The sequence below is a fragment of the Alligator mississippiensis genome, chromosome 1 (genome assembly GCF_030867095.1).
Source record: "Alligator mississippiensis isolate rAllMis1 chromosome 1, rAllMis1, whole genome shotgun sequence".
NCBI lineage: Eukaryota > Metazoa > Chordata > Crocodylia > Alligatoridae > Alligator > Alligator mississippiensis.
This window is the reverse complement of record NC_081824.1, coordinates 230,814,900-230,832,996: the sequence shown is the minus strand read 5'-3', so window position 1 is coordinate 230,832,996 and position 18,097 is coordinate 230,814,900. Positions and strand designations below refer to the sequence as shown.

Here is an 18,097-nt window from a genome sequence, read left to right as displayed (position 1 = left end):
GCTCTGACAAGGCAATAAGGAGAATTGTGTATGCTGCTAGTTTAGGGCTTTGGAGGTGAGAGTGCTGGGGACAAGAGAGTGGCCTTGTGAAAATGAATGCTGCTTTACTTCCTTGACTAGGGAAACCTGTACGCAAATTTGCTCAGGTCCCTGGGTTATGCTGCAGTGTAAATGTGTTACGATTCATCCATTTCCCAATGTTGGGATGTATGAGGGTTTTAGAAATGAGTAGCAATTTTGAAATAAAACTGTTTTGTGTGTAATGATCATTAACTAGTCCAAGTCTTCATTGTTTCTTTACATAGTTGTAAACGCTGGGTGTGTTTGACAGTAGCCACCATTAGTATTCCTCAATGCGCACAAAATGGGTTTTATTTTAAACATACCATTACATTTCTGAAACACCCTTGTAGATAACCACAAAAACTGAATAGAAATGTAGCTACTTGGATATTCTGATAATATGAGCAATGATGTAATGGAAAATGTATGGGTGGAACTTTCTCACTATAAAGGATTGACTTGTTTTTGGGGGGGGGTTGTTTTTTTTTTTTTTTAACTCCACCAGGTCCGGACACCAAGCAAGAAGTACATCATTATAAAAACTAGCTGGGCTTTCACGTAGTAAGAACAGTGGACTATAAACAAGGACCTGAACGTTTTCCGTATTTGAAAGCATCCTTTAACGTTACTGATGACTCTGACCCAGAGAAGTAATGGATTCTAGCTGAAGAACAGATTTTGCCCCCATTTGCTGTTAAAGTCAAGAGCTTCACATCTCAAATAACAATGGATAATTTAAATATGGCACATCTCTTCAACTCCACTTAAACCATTGTCTGAGAATGTCTCTGTAAATATTAATGTGATTACATAGGAAGTTTCTAAACTAGTTTTGATTTTAATGAATTTACATGTCACATTGCATCTAGTAGAGAAACCTTTTCACTATTATGATTAGGCCTGGGTGTAGCAGGAGTAGCAGTTTGGAGGTAGTTGCCTTACAGAATTATAGCACCTGATATGGAAATTGGAGAATGGGGAAAAAAGTAGTACGATTGCCATAATTAGGCAAATATTCTTGATTGCTTTTTTTTCAGGAAACAAGCCATTAACCTGTCTTAAATACTGTAGGGGCATAAACCAGAGAATATTAAAAACATGAGGTCTTGAGATGTTTTGTGCTTACCCAGCTAGTCCTATAATTCAAAGCCTAAACTCATGTTAGCTCTGATGCTGACCCAGAATTACTGCTTTTTATTGCAAATAGGTATTGCTTAAAATAAAATAGTACTTTTTAGTAAAATAGTACTTTTCCTGAAAAAGCCATGACTTGATCTGTATTTCATATGTGGCATAAAACAAACAAAAAAAGAATAGCAACATGTTTAGGGAAAGAAAGGCCTTCAAAAGGCGTTACAAAGACTAGCAAGTAGTTGAAGATTTCCATAGCACATAAGGCTTATTCACAATCACCATCAGCTTCTTTCATGTAACTGCAGGTAAGAGAACTCCATGAATGTATTATATTTCAGAGTAAACAAAAACAATGCATTTACTCCTTGCTGCTTTGTGAAAAGGTGAATGATGAAGAGTAAATGAAGACTTGAGAGGGAAAACTTATTAAAAAAACATAGCCTATATGTAATAAAAAGCATTTCTGGAGCTCAGCTTTTCAAATGGAGGTTTGTATTTCAAGAAACGAGTAAACCTTGGTACGAAATAACCACATAGAGGACACTGGTCCTTCTATTTGGTTTGCTAATGAAATGGCTCATCTCTTTTCACAGAACTGACCAGATCAAGCAAGTCAAGGCTTTATTCACCTTTCTGCTGTTTTAGGATGGACAGAATCAACTTGAAATGCAGTCATTTAGAGGGGGAAAAAAATGACAAGTGGTTTCAGACACAACATTTGACCCTAGATTCCACTGCCAGATTTTGTGCTTTGATACTTTATCCTCTCCACATTTTTGTAACTCTTTAGTACATAATTGCTATCAAAAGCAAATAAGGAAATTGGCGACATACAAAGTGCTGTCAAAAACACACGCCTAAAAATATTTTTCAGATAGATGTGATTAAACGTGATGTGTTGGCAAAACTTTATGAAGGATTTCCCTCAAACTTTTTATCCCTCTGTGAATGTTAGATGTGAATGCTCTGTGGAAAAGTTACTTCCTGCCTTCTGAAGACACACAATCCATTAGTTCCATGCTGTTTGTCAGGCCTTGCCCCTGTACTCTAAGAACATCTTCTTGCTAGTCTGATACATTTCACTTTCCAGGATTTTGTACTCCCACCATCTCATTCTCTACTTAGAGTTGTACTTAGAAACCTATCTTTCAAGTGACCCATCTGCCACCAGGGTCTGTGCCTGGGCAAAAAAATAGGTAAGTCTTTTCTCATGGTAGTCTGAGGTCAGCTGAAGAATGAGCCTTTGTTTTTAGGGTAGGCAGATCTCTCATGGGGGATGAAAAATCAGGTTTAATCGAGGCTGATGTGGGTTGTTAGAATAGGTAGGTAAGCCTACAGCCCAAAGGAAAGTGACAACAAAATTACTATTTTCAGAACTCTATGGCAAAAATGGCCAACTCTGCAGTACTGGTTGAAGAATTATGTTTTGTGGACTATTCAGGGGTAGTAGTATAGTGTTATACATAAAGCCCAGTTTAATACTGGAGCCAGAGTGTTAATGAAAAAGAGAAATCACAAAGATAAAGGTGGGGTTTCACCTGTTGGTTTGTACTTCATATACACTAACCAGTACTGGGGCACTACCAATCTTTCTGCCAATTGTCCAAGTGTGGCCTACCGCTCTTAGGCCTGAGACTCTTAAGATTTTCTTTATGCTCATGAAACAAATTCTCCTACCAGTTTTTAGATTTGAACATCTTGGTTTCACTTTAAAGAATGATCATACTTTGTAGCTTGAGCCAAGTGTTTTGTTTCTGTTTAGTACACATCCTATATGATACAAACTGAAGGCAAAATTATGTATACTTCCTAAGCACAGATAACAAGATGAACTGTGTCACAAGTTGCATGCTAAAGAAAAAGCAGTTAAAAGTACTGATTTTACCTGTGTATTTTCTTATTTTCAAATGTTATTTACCTTGTTCATGTATTCCCTCAGAGACTTTCTTGAATCTAGTCAGATTTTAAAGTATCTGTTACCTGAATGATGTTTCCCAATGAGGTCTGCCTATTATAAACCAGTCTCACAAATAGGGGCAATAATTATCCTCTTTTTTTTTTTAAATAATGCCACTTGCAAATTAGGCTCCAAGTCACAGGTCAGCTGACCAACTTCCAGGCAAATTCAGAGCCAGAAATCACAGTGCTCTATGCTTTGCCAAATCAGATGGTAAACAGTGTAGTACTCATTGTTAAGAAAAAAGAAAAGAAGTCCTGTGCACTAACGAAAGAAACCAAATAGGAAAACTTCCCCCTAAATTTCTGAGTTAGTCTGAATAGATCTGCTACTGTGAGACAAGCAGCCCCAGAACCTCAGGCAGCCTGACTGGCAAGGATACCCAGCTCGGGGGGACTGGAGGAAAAGCAGTCCCAAGGAAGGGTGGAGAATGACAAGACAGTATCTTGTAACCAGATATTGCATTTTGATCTGCTGCTTCTTTGTGAACTAGGACTTGTGGGAAGGGAGGTGTTGCCAAACCAAAACTCTCATTAATGTATATGCTCCTCTCCATACAACCATGCTCTATATAGCTGTGGTTTACCTACCTGTGCATTAATCATGTAGGCTCAGGAGGATGGTTAGCAACCAGTCTCCTCATGCTGGCAAGAGCTAGGGGAGCACCTGCTTTGACAGTGGGCACCAGGGGAGTGGCGTCAAAGAAGAGGCTCACTACAGACAGGCTGCAGGAGGCGGCCCTGCTGGAGCTGGGGATGTGTGCGCGCAGCACCAGGGCTTGGACCCCACCAAGGAGAAGAAACTGCTAGAACCATCCCTAGTGGGTCCAGCCCCGTGTGCTCACATGGCAGAGGGGTTAGGTCTCACCACCCCTCTTGGGGGCAGCCGGAGCGGCGCAGCTCCAGTCTCTGCAGAGGGACTGATCCCCCTATAGGGGCAGCCCGGTCTCTGCAGGGCAGCTGATCCCGCCTCTAGGGGCAGCCGCTCCCCCCAGAGGTGCGCCCCGGTCTGCAGCGGGACTGGACCCCTGGCCGGAGCGCCCGGCGCCGCCGCCCTCCTCCGCTGCCGCGGCCCGGCCCGGCCCCGCCGCTGCCCGCAGAGGGCGCCCGCCCCCGGGAAGCCGCCGCCGCCTCCCGCAGCCGCCGGGCCTGGCTCCGCGGCGCAGCACCATGAAGGCGATCATCCAGCGGGTCGGCCAGGCCAGCGTGACAGGTCAGTGCCGCCGCACCTGCCTCCCCGGGCTGCCCGGCCTGCTCCTGCCCTGGGCTCGCCCCTCCGCCCCGCCTGGCTTGTACCCCGTGGTCAGGTTGGTGTGGGAGGGGGCTGCTTTCCTGCGTGGCCCGGGCCTGGCCCGCTCCTGGGGAGCCCTCCAGCAGGCATCAACAGCTTCTGTTGCGGCAGGATGTTGGCTCTGGTCCCCCTGCTTTATTGTTTGCAGACTATTATTATTTTATTTTATTTTTAGAAAACTCTTTGTATCCCAGATCAAATTAGCCAGATCGGTTCCGGATCCTCTCGACTGAGCAACGCTCGGTTGTTCAAACACCATAGGTGGTACTGCAGCCGGCCAGTATCCTCCTCCACCCCACACTTTTCAGCCGGGGGCTTCAGATACTCCCAAATCCATCAATGGGCATCCTACGTGCAGGCCCGAGCCTGTGGGCTTGGGGTTCGGATGCCCCCGAGTCACTTGCCCTTAACCAAAGGCCACAAGAGCAAGGTGGTTTGCAGATAAGGGTGTTAAGTCTTGTGTTGTGTCAGGGCTGACTGTAGTTTAGCTAAGAGGTTAGAGGATGGGTTTGTATGGAATGAGTGAGATAGGGATGGTGAGATGGAGGGTGTGGGGTGGGCCTACTCCTGCCTCCTCCTCAGGGCTTGCCTTAGTCCCAGGGGAGCCAAAGTGGCTCCTCCCCATGCCAGGCTGGGTAAGCTCCCCAGAAGCCTGCTTGTGGCCCCCAGGGGGGCTGCAAACCCTTGGTTGAGAACCACTGACCTACAGTATACCTAGACAACTTTATTTACATTTTAAATAAAGGGTAGGGGTGGGTGTTTTTCTTTCCACATGAACCTGCATATTTATCTTTATGCAGAGTGCTTTACAATGTGGCCTATTCCTTCCCATCTGTAAAGAAGCTTGTATGCTGCTGTGAACAATACCTAAGTATCTTTTTCATATAGTCCTTCCTGGTGCTGTTGCCTGGTCTAGACATACTTTTTAATTTGTCTTTTAATGTAGACTCTGTTCCTTTGTTTCATTTTATTGCTGCTTTCTGGAGAAGCTCCCCAAGTTGCTTGCTGTTTACCCATACCAGGTTATTTCAGGGCATAAAGGTCTTGCACACCAGGCCTTTTGGATTTGAATCTGGGTTGTGATTCTTCAGAAATTGCAGGACTGTATATGTCCACAGAGTAACATGGCTGTCCCTTGATCAGTTTCTATGTGTTGGCATCAGCATCCTCATGAGAGGCCAAGAATGGAGATCTACCACAGGCAGAGAAATGCCATTTAGGTTGAGGGCACTCGACCTAAATCAGTGATTACTGTAGGGCTGGTCTGGGCACAATCACCAGGGGTTAATCATAAAAAACGAACAAACAAGAACAACTTATAAAAGAGCTGGGCTGTTTGTTTGCCTACAGTACCTATATTTCTGCTTACTTCTGTCGAGGACTTTCAACCTTCAGACATGGAATGGAAACTCCTCCCTACCCTGCATCCATAGGTATCACCCCTGTTATAACAGATGATGAAACAGAGGCTGTGCAGGCCAAGTCTTTGGCTAAGGTGGTGTTAAAGGTCAGAGAAGTAGGGCTGGAAGGGCCCTCCATAGGCCATCTAAGTCCAGCCCCCTGCCTCAGGCAAGATCATCAATACCCAAACCATCCTATGCAATCCGTAACCAAAACTCTCTATATAAAGACAACCGTCAATCCTGATACAAGACAGACCTGACACCCTACCCTGCCTGGGGTAAAGCAGTGGAACCACAGCAGCCAGTGCCCTGCTTCTATGAAATGCTATCAATATACACTCAGGAGATCCCAGTTAGATGGCCATAAGCACTTACTACAGAGGAAGGCAAAAACCCCACAGCCTTGCCCATAGGGTAAAATCTCCACCTGACCCCAAATATGGAGAGCGATCTGACCCCGAGTGGACAGGCAAGCCCCTCTCACCAGGAACCTCTGGCTTCGGTCCCAGCAGGAGCACTGGGCCACCCTGAAGTCCCCAGCTTTGGCTGCAGCCAACACCCGGTGCCTCTGAGAAAGGGCGCGTGACCCGAAGCTTTCAAATAACCCTAACCCTAGCCCGCACAGAGCCTAACCGCGGCGGGACAGGGCCAGGCCTCCTGGCTGCGTATCGCCCACAACGCGCATGCACGGGACAGCGGGGCCCCCTCCCTTCCTACCCCGGAAGTCTTTCCGCGTTTCCTCGCCTCGAATTGGCTGCACTGCTCGGCCAGTAGGCTCTGCCGTTGTTGGTGAGTGGGCGCTGGGGGCCGAAGGCAAGATGAACAAGGCTAAAGCTGAGCTGTGGAGAAAACGCTTTGCCATTATGTACGCGCTGAGCTCATGGAGTCTGTTGGGCTACGCCCTCTACTACTACCGCGTCGACAACTTGCCCCAGAGGAAGCCTAACGGTATGGACCCCCCCCCTCCATTCTTCCTGTCACGCATGCGCAGCGGAGAGAAGTTTCTTATGTATGGGGGGGTGGGGGGGGGTGTTCCTTTCCCACGCATACGCAATAGGAAGAAAGAACCCCGCCTTCCGCAGCGTTTGCGTAATGGGGGTGGGGCGTTCTGTGCTCATACCTCTCGCGGGCTTCTGGAGACACGTGTGCTAGGCGCGGGGTGGGGAATGGGAATGGGAATGGGGAAGGGCCATAAGGCAGGTGTTCCTCGGTTGTATTTTCCTTTTTAAAAGCTTTTCTGCCTCGCAGCTTTACCATTTGGATAGCAGGCAGAGTCCCTCAGCTGCAGTAAAGGCAAGATCAGGAGTTGGGGCTGGTTGTCGCCTTATCATCATCCTAAGCCACCATTGGCCTAGGTCAGGGCTGCTCAACCTCTAGCCCACTGGCCCAGTGTGGCCTGCAGAGCCTTGGTATCCTCCATGGGTCAGCAAATTTGGCAGTGAGGAGCAATGGAAGGGCTACGTGGCTGGATCCAGCTTTGCCTGGGCCATGCAGGATTAGGGCCAGGCCCTGTTCCTGGCCCAATCCTCCCCATCTCTAACACGTGTCCAGATTGGGGTTGCTGTGCCCTGTCCCTCTCCCACATAGACAGATGGGTTGTACACTCCCTGCAGCCAGCTCGGGTCCCACTGACTGCTTCCAGTCTGTGAAAGGACTTGGTGCTACCCATCTGATCTGCAGGGTGAAAAGGTTGGGCACCACTGGTCTAGGTCTGTATAAACAGCCACCTCAGTAGCTAGCCCAAGCAAAACTCAACGGAGAATGGTAGCTCTGACAAGGCAATAAGGAGAATTGTGTATGCTGCTAGTTTAGGGCTTTGGAGGTGAGAGTGCTGGGGACAAGAGAGTGGCCTTGTGAAAATGAATGCTGCTTTACTTCCTTGACTAGGGAAACCTGTACGCAAATTTGCTCAGGTCCCTGGGTTATGCTGCAGTGTAAATGTGTTACGATTCATCCATTTCCCAATGTTGGGATGTATGAGGGTTTTAGAAATGAGTAGCAATTTTGAAATAAAACTGTTTTGTGTGTAATGATCATTAACTAGTCCAAGTCTTCATTGTTTCTTTACATAGTTGTAAACGCTGGGTGTGTTTGACAGTAGCCACCATTAGTATTCCTCAATGCGCACAAAATGGGTTTTATTTTAAACATACCATTACATTTCTGAAACACCCTTGTAGATAACCACAAAAACTGAATAGAAATGTAGCTACTTGGATATTCTGATAATATGAGCAATGATGTAATGGAAAATGTATGGGTGGAACTTTCTCACTATAAAGGATTGACTTGTTTTTGGGGGGGGGTTGTTTTTTTTTTTTTTTAACTCCACCAGGTCCGGACACCAAGCAAGAAGTACATCATTATAAAAACTAGCTGGGCTTTCACGTAGTAAGAACAGTGGACTATAAACAAGGACCTGAACGTTTTCCGTATTTGAAAGCATCCTTTAACGTTACTGATGACTCTGACCCAGAGAAGTAATGGATTCTAGCTGAAGAACAGATTTTGCCCCCATTTGCTGTTAAAGTCAAGAGCTTCACATCTCAAATAACAATGGATAATTTAAATATGGCACATCTCTTCAACTCCACTTAAACCATTGTCTGAGAATGTCTCTGTAAATATTAATGTGATTACATAGGAAGTTTCTAAACTAGTTTTGATTTTAATGAATTTACATGTCACATTGCATCTAGTAGAGAAACCTTTTCACTATTATGATTAGGCCTGGGTGTAGCAGGAGTAGCAGTTTGGAGGTAGTTGCCTTACAGAATTATAGCACCTGATATGGAAATTGGAGAATGGGGAAAAAAGTAGTACGATTGCCATAATTAGGCAAATATTCTTGATTGCTTTTTTTTCAGGAAACAAGCCATTAACCTGTCTTAAATACTGTAGGGGCATAAACCAGAGAATATTAAAAACATGAGGTCTTGAGATGTTTTGTGCTTACCCAGCTAGTCCTATAATTCAAAGCCTAAACTCATGTTAGCTCTGATGCTGACCCAGAATTACTGCTTTTTATTGCAAATAGGTATTGCTTAAAATAAAATAGTACTTTTTAGTAAAATAGTACTTTTCCTGAAAAAGCCATGACTTGATCTGTATTTCATATGTGGCATAAAACAAACAAAAAAAGAATAGCAACATGTTTAGGGAAAGAAAGGCCTTCAAAAGGCGTTACAAAGACTAGCAAGTAGTTGAAGATTTCCATAGCACATAAGGCTTATTCACAATCACCATCAGCTTCTTTCATGTAACTGCAGGTAAGAGAACTCCATGAATGTATTATATTTCAGAGTAAACAAAAACAATGCATTTACTCCTTGCTGCTTTGTGAAAAGGTGAATGATGAAGAGTAAATGAAGACTTGAGAGGGAAAACTTATTAAAAAAACATAGCCTATATGTAATAAAAAGCATTTCTGGAGCTCAGCTTTTCAAATGGAGGTTTGTATTTCAAGAAACGAGTAAACCTTGGTACGAAATAACCACATAGAGGACACTGGTCCTTCTATTTGGTTTGCTAATGAAATGGCTCATCTCTTTTCACAGAACTGACCAGATCAAGCAAGTCAAGGCTTTATTCACCTTTCTGCTGTTTTAGGATGGACAGAATCAACTTGAAATGCAGTCATTTAGAGGGGGAAAAAAATGACAAGTGGTTTCAGACACAACATTTGACCCTAGATTCCACTGCCAGATTTTGTGCTTTGATACTTTATCCTCTCCACATTTTTGTAACTCTTTAGTACATAATTGCTATCAAAAGCAAATAAGGAAATTGGCGACATACAAAGTGCTGTCAAAAACACACGCCTAAAAATATTTTTCAGATAGATGTGATTAAACGTGATGTGTTGGCAAAACTTTATGAAGGATTTCCCTCAAACTTTTTATCCCTCTGTGAATGTTAGATGTGAATGCTCTGTGGAAAAGTTACTTCCTGCCTTCTGAAGACACACAATCCATTAGTTCCATGCTGTTTGTCAGGCCTTGCCCCTGTACTCTAAGAACATCTTCTTGCTAGTCTGATACATTTCACTTTCCAGGATTTTGTACTCCCACCATCTCATTCTCTACTTAGAGTTGTACTTAGAAACCTATCTTTCAAGTGACCCATCTGCCACCAGGGTCTGTGCCTGGGCAAAAAAATAGGTAAGTCTTTTCTCATGGTAGTCTGAGGTCAGCTGAAGAATGAGCCTTTGTTTTTAGGGTAGGCAGATCTCTCATGGGGGATGAAAAATCAGGTTTAATCGAGGCTGATGTGGGTTGTTAGAATAGGTAGGTAAGCCTACAGCCCAAAGGAAAGTGACAACAAAATTACTATTTTCAGAACTCTATGGCAAAAATGGCCAACTCTGCAGTACTGGTTGAAGAATTATGTTTTGTGGACTATTCAGGGGTAGTAGTATAGTGTTATACATAAAGCCCAGTTTAATACTGGAGCCAGAGTGTTAATGAAAAAGAGAAATCACAAAGATAAAGGTGGGGTTTCACCTGTTGGTTTGTACTTCATATACACTAACCAGTACTGGGGCACTACCAATCTTTCTGCCAATTGTCCAAGTGTGGCCTACCGCTCTTAGGCCTGAGACTCTTAAGATTTTCTTTATGCTCATGAAACAAATTCTCCTACCAGTTTTTAGATTTGAACATCTTGGTTTCACTTTAAAGAATGATCATACTTTGTAGCTTGAGCCAAGTGTTTTGTTTCTGTTTAGTACACATCCTATATGATACAAACTGAAGGCAAAATTATGTATACTTCCTAAGCACAGATAACAAGATGAACTGTGTCACAAGTTGCATGCTAAAGAAAAAGCAGTTAAAAGTACTGATTTTACCTGTGTATTTTCTTATTTTCAAATGTTATTTACCTTGTTCATGTATTCCCTCAGAGACTTTCTTGAATCTAGTCAGATTTTAAAGTATCTGTTACCTGAATGATGTTTCCCAATGAGGTCTGCCTATTATAAACCAGTCTCACAAATAGGGGCAATAATTATCCTCTTTTTTTTTTTAAATAATGCCACTTGCAAATTAGGCTCCAAGTCACAGGTCAGCTGACCAACTTCCAGGCAAATTCAGAGCCAGAAATCACAGTGCTCTATGCTTTGCCAAATCAGATGGTAAACAGTGTAGTACTCATTGTTAAGAAAAAAGAAAAGAAGTCCTGTGCACTAACGAAAGAAACCAAATAGGAAAACTTCCCCCTAAATTTCTGAGTTAGTCTGAATAGATCTGCTACTGTGAGACAAGCAGCCCCAGAACCTCAGGCAGCCTGACTGGCAAGGATACCCAGCTCGGGGGGACTGGAGGAAAAGCAGTCCCAAGGAAGGGTGGAGAATGACAAGACAGTATCTTGTAACCAGATATTGCATTTTGATCTGCTGCTTCTTTGTGAACTAGGACTTGTGGGAAGGGAGGTGTTGCCAAACCAAAACTCTCATTAATGTATATGCTCCTCTCCATACAACCATGCTCTATATAGCTGTGGTTTACCTACCTGTGCATTAATCATGTAGGCTCAGGAGGATGGTTAGCAACCAGTCTCCTCATGCTGGCAAGAGCTAGGGGAGCACCTGCTTTGACAGTGGGCACCAGGGGAGTGGCGTCAAAGAAGAGGCTCACTACAGACAGGCTGCAGGAGGCGGCCCTGCTGGAGCTGGGGATGTGTGCGCGCAGCACCAGGGCTTGGACCCCACCAAGGAGAAGAAACTGCTAGAACCATCCCTAGTGGGTCCAGCCCCGTGTGCTCACATGGCAGAGGGGTTAGGTCTCACCACCCCTCTTGGGGGCAGCCGGAGCGGCGCAGCTCCAGTCTCTGCAGAGGGACTGATCCCCCTATAGGGGCAGCCCGGTCTCTGCAGGGCAGCTGATCCCGCCTCTAGGGGCAGCCGCTCCCCCCAGAGGTGCGCCCCGGTCTGCAGCGGGACTGGACCCCTGGCCGGAGCGCCCGGCGCCGCCGCCCTCCTCCGCTGCCGCGGCCCGGCCCGGCCCCGCCGCTGCCCGCAGAGGGCGCCCGCCCCCGGGAAGCCGCCGCCGCCTCCCGCAGCCGCCGGGCCTGGCTCCGCGGCGCAGCACCATGAAGGCGATCATCCAGCGGGTCGGCCAGGCCAGCGTGACAGGTCAGTGCCGCCGCACCTGCCTCCCCGGGCTGCCCGGCCTGCTCCTGCCCTGGGCTCGCCCCTCCGCCCCGCCTGGCTTGTACCCCGTGGTCAGGTTGGTGTGGGAGGGGGCTGCTTTCCTGCGTGGCCCGGGCCTGGCCCGCTCCTGGGGAGCCCTCCAGCAGGCATCAACAGCTTCTGTTGCGGCAGGATGTTGGCTCTGGTCCCCCTGCTTTATTGTTTGCAGACTATTATTATTTTATTTTATTTTTAGAAAACTCTTTGTATCCCAGATCAAATTAGCCAGATCGGTTCCGGATCCTCTCGACTGAGCAACGCTCGGTTGTTCAAACACCATAGGTGGTACTGCAGCCGGCCAGTATCCTCCTCCACCCCACACTTTTCAGCCGGGGGCTTCAGATACTCCCAAATCCATCAATGGGCATCCTACGTGCAGGCCCGAGCCTGTGGGCTTGGGGTTCGGATGCCCCCGAGTCACTTGCCCTTAACCAAAGGCCACAAGAGCAAGGTGGTTTGCAGATAAGGGTGTTAAGTCTTGTGTTGTGTCAGGGCTGACTGTAGTTTAGCTAAGAGGTTAGAGGATGGGTTTGTATGGAATGAGTGAGATAGGGATGGTCCTGTCTCAGGCAGGGAGTTGGACTAGAGCAGTGGGTCTCAACCTTTTTTGGACCAGGACCCATTGGCCTGTCCCGACCCAGTGCCCCTCCCTCCTGACCCACTGTCCCCAGGCCCTAGCCCCACCACCCCCCGTCTGTGGGGTAGAGGTGTGTGTGGGGAATGGGGGGCCCCCAAGTAGCTCCTTGCAGACTGGAGCTCTGCCAGCCTCCAAGGGAAAAGCCACAGCTTCCCATGTTTTTCTTCCTTAAAGTTTGTTGGTCCATTTTTAAAGTTTGTTCACAACCCTTTTATGTATCCTTGTGACCCACTTTTGGGTTGCAACCGAGGGGTTGAGAAACGCTGGACTAGATGACCTCTGAGGTCCCTTCCAGTCCCACTTTTCTAGGATTCTGTGAAGGGCCCCACGCCTCGGGCTGGGTCAGCATTGTGCTTCTCGGGGACTTGGCTGCCCAAAACTAAGCCAGGCTCCTTATGGCTTGGCAAAGCCCCAATAGCCACTGCTTGGTGGCCAGAAGAGGCTTAACAAGGCGGGGGGATAGATACTGCAGATGGGGCTGGCTTCTGCCATTTTCATGGAGTCACAGAGACATAGATAGGGCTGGGAGGGAGCTCTGGAGGTCACATAGTGATCCCTGCTCAAGACAGGGTCATCCCCATCTGAACTCTCCCAGACAGGTGGCTTCTTATGCCAGTTGTTTCCCTGGGATGTGCTAGGAATGGCAAGTGTAAGTAGTTAAGAGGTACAGATGTTACATGTGTAAGGTTTAGGCACCTGAGCCGATCTGCAGATCTCAGAGCTGGTTACGGTATAACCCAGTGAGTGTGTCTATACGCGTATTAATGCACTTTTCTTAATGTGTATTAAATTTAGTACCTCCAGGCATTTGTACACATGCTTGCGCTGCAGTGCCAGCGCATGGAGTTGTATAAGCGGTGAAATGTGTCAGCCCTGAGAAAATGGCGACGGCTTTTGAACTAAAACATTGAAAATGGCAACACACTTTTGAACTAAAACGCATCAAAGGTGTTTTAGTTCAAAAGCGTGCCGCTGTCATTTTCTGCATGCTGACGCGCATTTTGCCACTTATACAACTGCATGTGAAACAGCACAGTGTGCATCCAACCCACTGGATCTCTGGTGTGTCGCAGGATGACAAGGTATGTGTATAAATGCCCTCTAATGTGAAGTACTAACAAAATGTGAAGCAGGCTGCCATAATAAGCAGTACTGCAAGCGCATGGTTTTTAAGTGACACTTAATGTGCAGTAGCCTATTTTACTGTGCATTAGCATATTTGTATTTTTTTACATGACACTTGAATGCATGGTAAAATAGGCTACTGCACATTAAAGTGCACATGTAGATGTGCCCTGTGACTCAACCAGGCTGTCTTGAGATCCTTTCAAGGGTGCTGTGGGGTGTCAGGGAATGTTAGTCCCGTTAGGTGTGCAAGCTGGATTCACAAGGTAAATCCAGAGATTTTGAATAGGAATCCATAATATCACAAACTTGCTGACCGTTGTGGTCTTTCTGAGTCATTTGTAACAAAAGAATTGATCCATTATTTTTCTGTAGTCAAAAACAGTGAAAACTAAGACCTGGCATTTTCCAAGGGTTGCTTCCAGTCTAAAAGGTTGAGAACCACTTATATAAGGAATAGGTCACAAATTGGGGCTGGATTGTTAAGCATATTGTATGTTTACCTGCTACGCATGCAAGTGGAGTTTGCATTATACACCTTCCTTAAAAAAATAATAAGAAAAATGCTTATACCTCCACTGGCTGCAAAGAAAACCTTCCAAGCATTAAGCTCTGTTCCCACAGTCTACAGCCAGCTTGCCGTAATGCCTTTGTTGCTGCTCAGAGCTATCCCAAGTTGCTATAGCACAATCACCCTTGATAGACTCAGGGCATCTTTTGATAGATTTGAGCCACTGCTCAAAATATGCCAGTTTTCACTTGATTTTTGACTACAGAAGAATAATAGGGTAATTCTTCTGTTGCAAAGAACTCAGAGCACAACAGGTCAGAATGCTTTTAACACTAAGGGTTCCCACGTGGAAGATCTGGCTTTATCTTTTGAATCATGTTCATACACCTAACAGTGCTAACATTGTGTGGCACCCCACAACACCCCTGAAAGGATCGCAAGGCACCCTTGTTGAGAATCATCGCTGTCACATGAGAAAAGACCAGGATCTTTGCATTGTAGCAGAAAGGGAAGGAAAGACAATCTGTTGGGAATGTTGGAGCAGCTGTAGAGGCAGGCACTAGGACTTCTCCCAGGAGAAGTGTAGAGCCTTCTCTCTGGGGATGTGGGATAGAGCCCTGGCCCGGGGCTTGGGACACTTGGACTCCATTCCCAACTCTGACACTGGCCTGCTGGGTGACACTGAGCTAGTCATTTGACCTTCCTCTGTCATTTTCTCCACTTGTAAAATGGGGGTGATGAGGATAACCTCCTTAGTAAACCTTTGGTACCTATATTGGTGCAAAGAGCTGGTATATTCAGACTCTGCACTTCAGTGAGCCAGGCTGCCTGCCTGTGAGCCTACTGGTTAAGTTTAAAACAACTTTATTGGTATATATGAAACTTCTTAAAGGGCTCCTGTGAAGAACTGATGCTTTTCCTCCAGCTTCACTTTTGCAGTTGACCTGTTCTGTTTGTGACCTGATCATCACCTTTTGTTTGCATACTCTGGAGTGCTGGATTTCTGCCCATCTTTCGTCCGCTTGGTGAATCCTCCTCCGCAAATTAATTGCCTCCAATTTGTTCTTAGTAGTTATTATCTACTGCCTTTCTGTTTTCTGCATATTTACTAACATTGACTACAATACAAGCAAATATTGCTTAATAAATCAGTTCACAACAGCAACAGAACTCCGGATGCATTTTGGATTAATTATTGAACATATTATGTAAACTCAGTTGTTACATAGAAGGGATTGGTCTTCTGTCTCTGGCCGGGAGGTTGGAACTGTTTCATCTAAAAGCAGTCCCTACTGCTGTGACTCTTTGCACTGATCTTATTAGAAAGTGACAACATGCTTAATACATGGTCAGACCGCTGAAGTTGCTGCATAATACAGCAGCTTCTTAAGTAAAGCATCCTGATGTGACCCCAGTACTTACTGGGAATTGGTTTCTGGATGTAATAGAAGTAAAAAACTGAACATTTTCTGTGGTCCTGAATGGTATGGGACCTGCCAATCTGAGGCAAAGGCTGCTGTGTTGGCTAAAATGGCAATGGCCAAGCTGGAGACCCCTTGCTATTGCCTCAAAATATATATCAGGACAAGGTAGTTTCTGAGAGCAGCCGCTAACTCTGCACTTAGCTCCTGCTCAACTCTTATGTGAAATTGTCCAAATCTGTTGACTTCCAAGTGTGCTGTGCAGTCAGTCATGCTTTCCTAGACCCTTTGGTCCAATGCATGCTCAAAGATAGCCAGGATATTGTTCAGGGGTATCTTCCACAGCCATTTATTTTCTGTTTTGTGGGATGCTGCCTATTTTATTCTTTGTCCTGGGACGACCTTATTTTTAACACAAAAGGTGTGTGTCTTGGTGCTTTTTCAGGTATAGAATAAATCCCGTATTCCAAGGTTTGTCCATGATGTATCAACAGAAATGTTTTCAGATCTCCTTAGCATACGAAAATGGGCATACAGGGACTGGCTATTATTTTATACTATAAGAAAATGATGGTTGTGTTATTGCGATGGGTCAGAACTGGCCAGTTTATGTGGGGTTGTGTTCTGTGGAGACTACAAAGGCTATGAGGATCTGAACAGCCAAATCATCAACTGCAAATTGCTTTTTTGCACAGCTGAAACTCCTATAAATTGATTTTTTTAAAAACAAATGTTATTTGGGGGAATTCTTCAGTGAAGCAATGAGGTAAGTGTACCGATTTCAGATACTTGGATAAAATTTTGAAAGGGTTTTATGAGCCAAGTGTATGAATCTTATTGATTTCAATGAAAATTACAGTGCTATAGTTCTATATTGAAAGATTTTGAAACATTGGAGTAGGCATATTGAGCTGCCCAGTTTTCCTTTCACTTAGTAAATCATTTTAATGGGGCTGCTGGTTGTCTCACAAACAAGGACCACCTAATACTGTTTTTTACACCTGTGATGACACTTCTACTAGACAGTATTTGGAAGGCTGGAACAGCAGGTACACTGCTTCCAACTTCACAGCATTGAAAGCTGCTAAAATGACCAGGAAAGTAACTTTTCACTTGCAGACCTTCAGTCCTCTTTCTCAAAACGAGTTGGTGTATCTCAGTGGACATCCTGGAGACAGTGACCTGACCTCTTAAAAAATCAAGTTTAATGACATAACTAAAGAAACTTTGAGAAAGTGTTTGCTATGATGGTTGTACTGGTATGTTACAGAACTGATCCTTGCCTGTGACAGAAAACTGGAGTGTGTGTTCATTTTTACCTTTTTCATTTTTTCTTCCCCAGTGGGTGGAGAACAAATAAGTTCCATTGGACGGGGGATCTGTGTGTTGCTGGGTATTTCTTTGGAGGACACTCAGAGAGAGCTGGAACACATGTAAGTTATGATGTACATATAGTGTTCCTTTCTATTCAGTTCTTTGCCTGTATGTTACTACCTTTGATTCAGTAGTATATGAACTGTATTTTAAGGGGTTCTTTCCATAGGGAAATGCAAGCCTTTCCATGTAGATTCCTTTTTAGATTTTTACTTTGAATGTGGACCTTCTAGTTATAGTTTTTATTTCTTTTTATGCAGCCCTGTGGAAAACCCTGTTTTAACTTTTCTTTTTCCAGAAGAACCACCAAACCTTTGGGTGTTTTTGGGGTGTTCCTGTTGTAACATCTACTCTATGTCACTTCTGGGAATTTATATTAATAACATCGTGTTTGAGAGACGTTTGATGTGAGAGAACTTATGCTTTCATTTCAATCTGTACATAAAACATTTAGCTCTTCTGGGACGTTTATAGGAAAGTGATAAGACCATTTGGGCTATTGTTAATATATGTTTGACACTCCTGTTCCATACAGTCCTATGGCTGTGGAGGTGGGTCATCCAATCTGCAGGGCTTTCTGTGGGCTGGATGACCTATCCCTGCATCTGGTCCCTGGGGGCTTGTTGCTGTGGCTGTCAGAGCCACTGTGTTGGCCTGGGCCAGCTCCTAGTGGGTTTATGCTGCTGCTCGCCTCCTCATGCCCCCACTTACCCATCGCCAAACTACTGTTTTTCAATTTCCATTGGCAATGAGAAAAAGGTGGATGAGTGGGAGAGGCTTTAACCCCCTGTGTGCTGGCCTCATCAATATAGAAGTGCCAGCTGCTACAGCAAGAAGCCCAGTGGGCTGGATCTGGAGGTGGGTCATCTGAACAGATGACCCACCCTCTGGTTGTGGCCCACCCTGTGGTTGCTGGCAGGACTTATGGCTCACCAACTCATTTAAGTTCTATACCAGGGGTGTCAGACATTTACAGGAAAAGAGGAATGCTG

The 18,097-nt window shown here is 45.3% G+C and overlaps 1 protein-coding gene across 2 annotated transcripts in view; it reads left to right on the top strand.

The window, feature by feature from the left end:
* Positions 1-5,879: 5,879 nt before the first annotated feature.
* DTD1 (D-aminoacyl-tRNA deacylase 1) overlaps positions 5,880-18,097 on the top strand; it is a 140,448-nt gene continuing 128,230 nt past the window's right edge. Inside the window, exons 1-2 of one of the 2 annotated variants that reach the window (XM_019491009.2) lie at positions 5,880-6,795; positions 17,074-17,164. In XM_019491009.2, the coding sequence (XP_019346554.1) occupies positions 6,531-6,795; positions 17,074-17,164 (356 nt within the window). In that variant the 5' untranslated portion in view covers positions 5,880-6,530. Of the gene's footprint in view, positions 6,796-11,801; positions 11,981-17,073; positions 17,165-18,097 lie in introns of those variants that run through there. The other variant, XM_059720255.1, reaches the window with a different exon arrangement.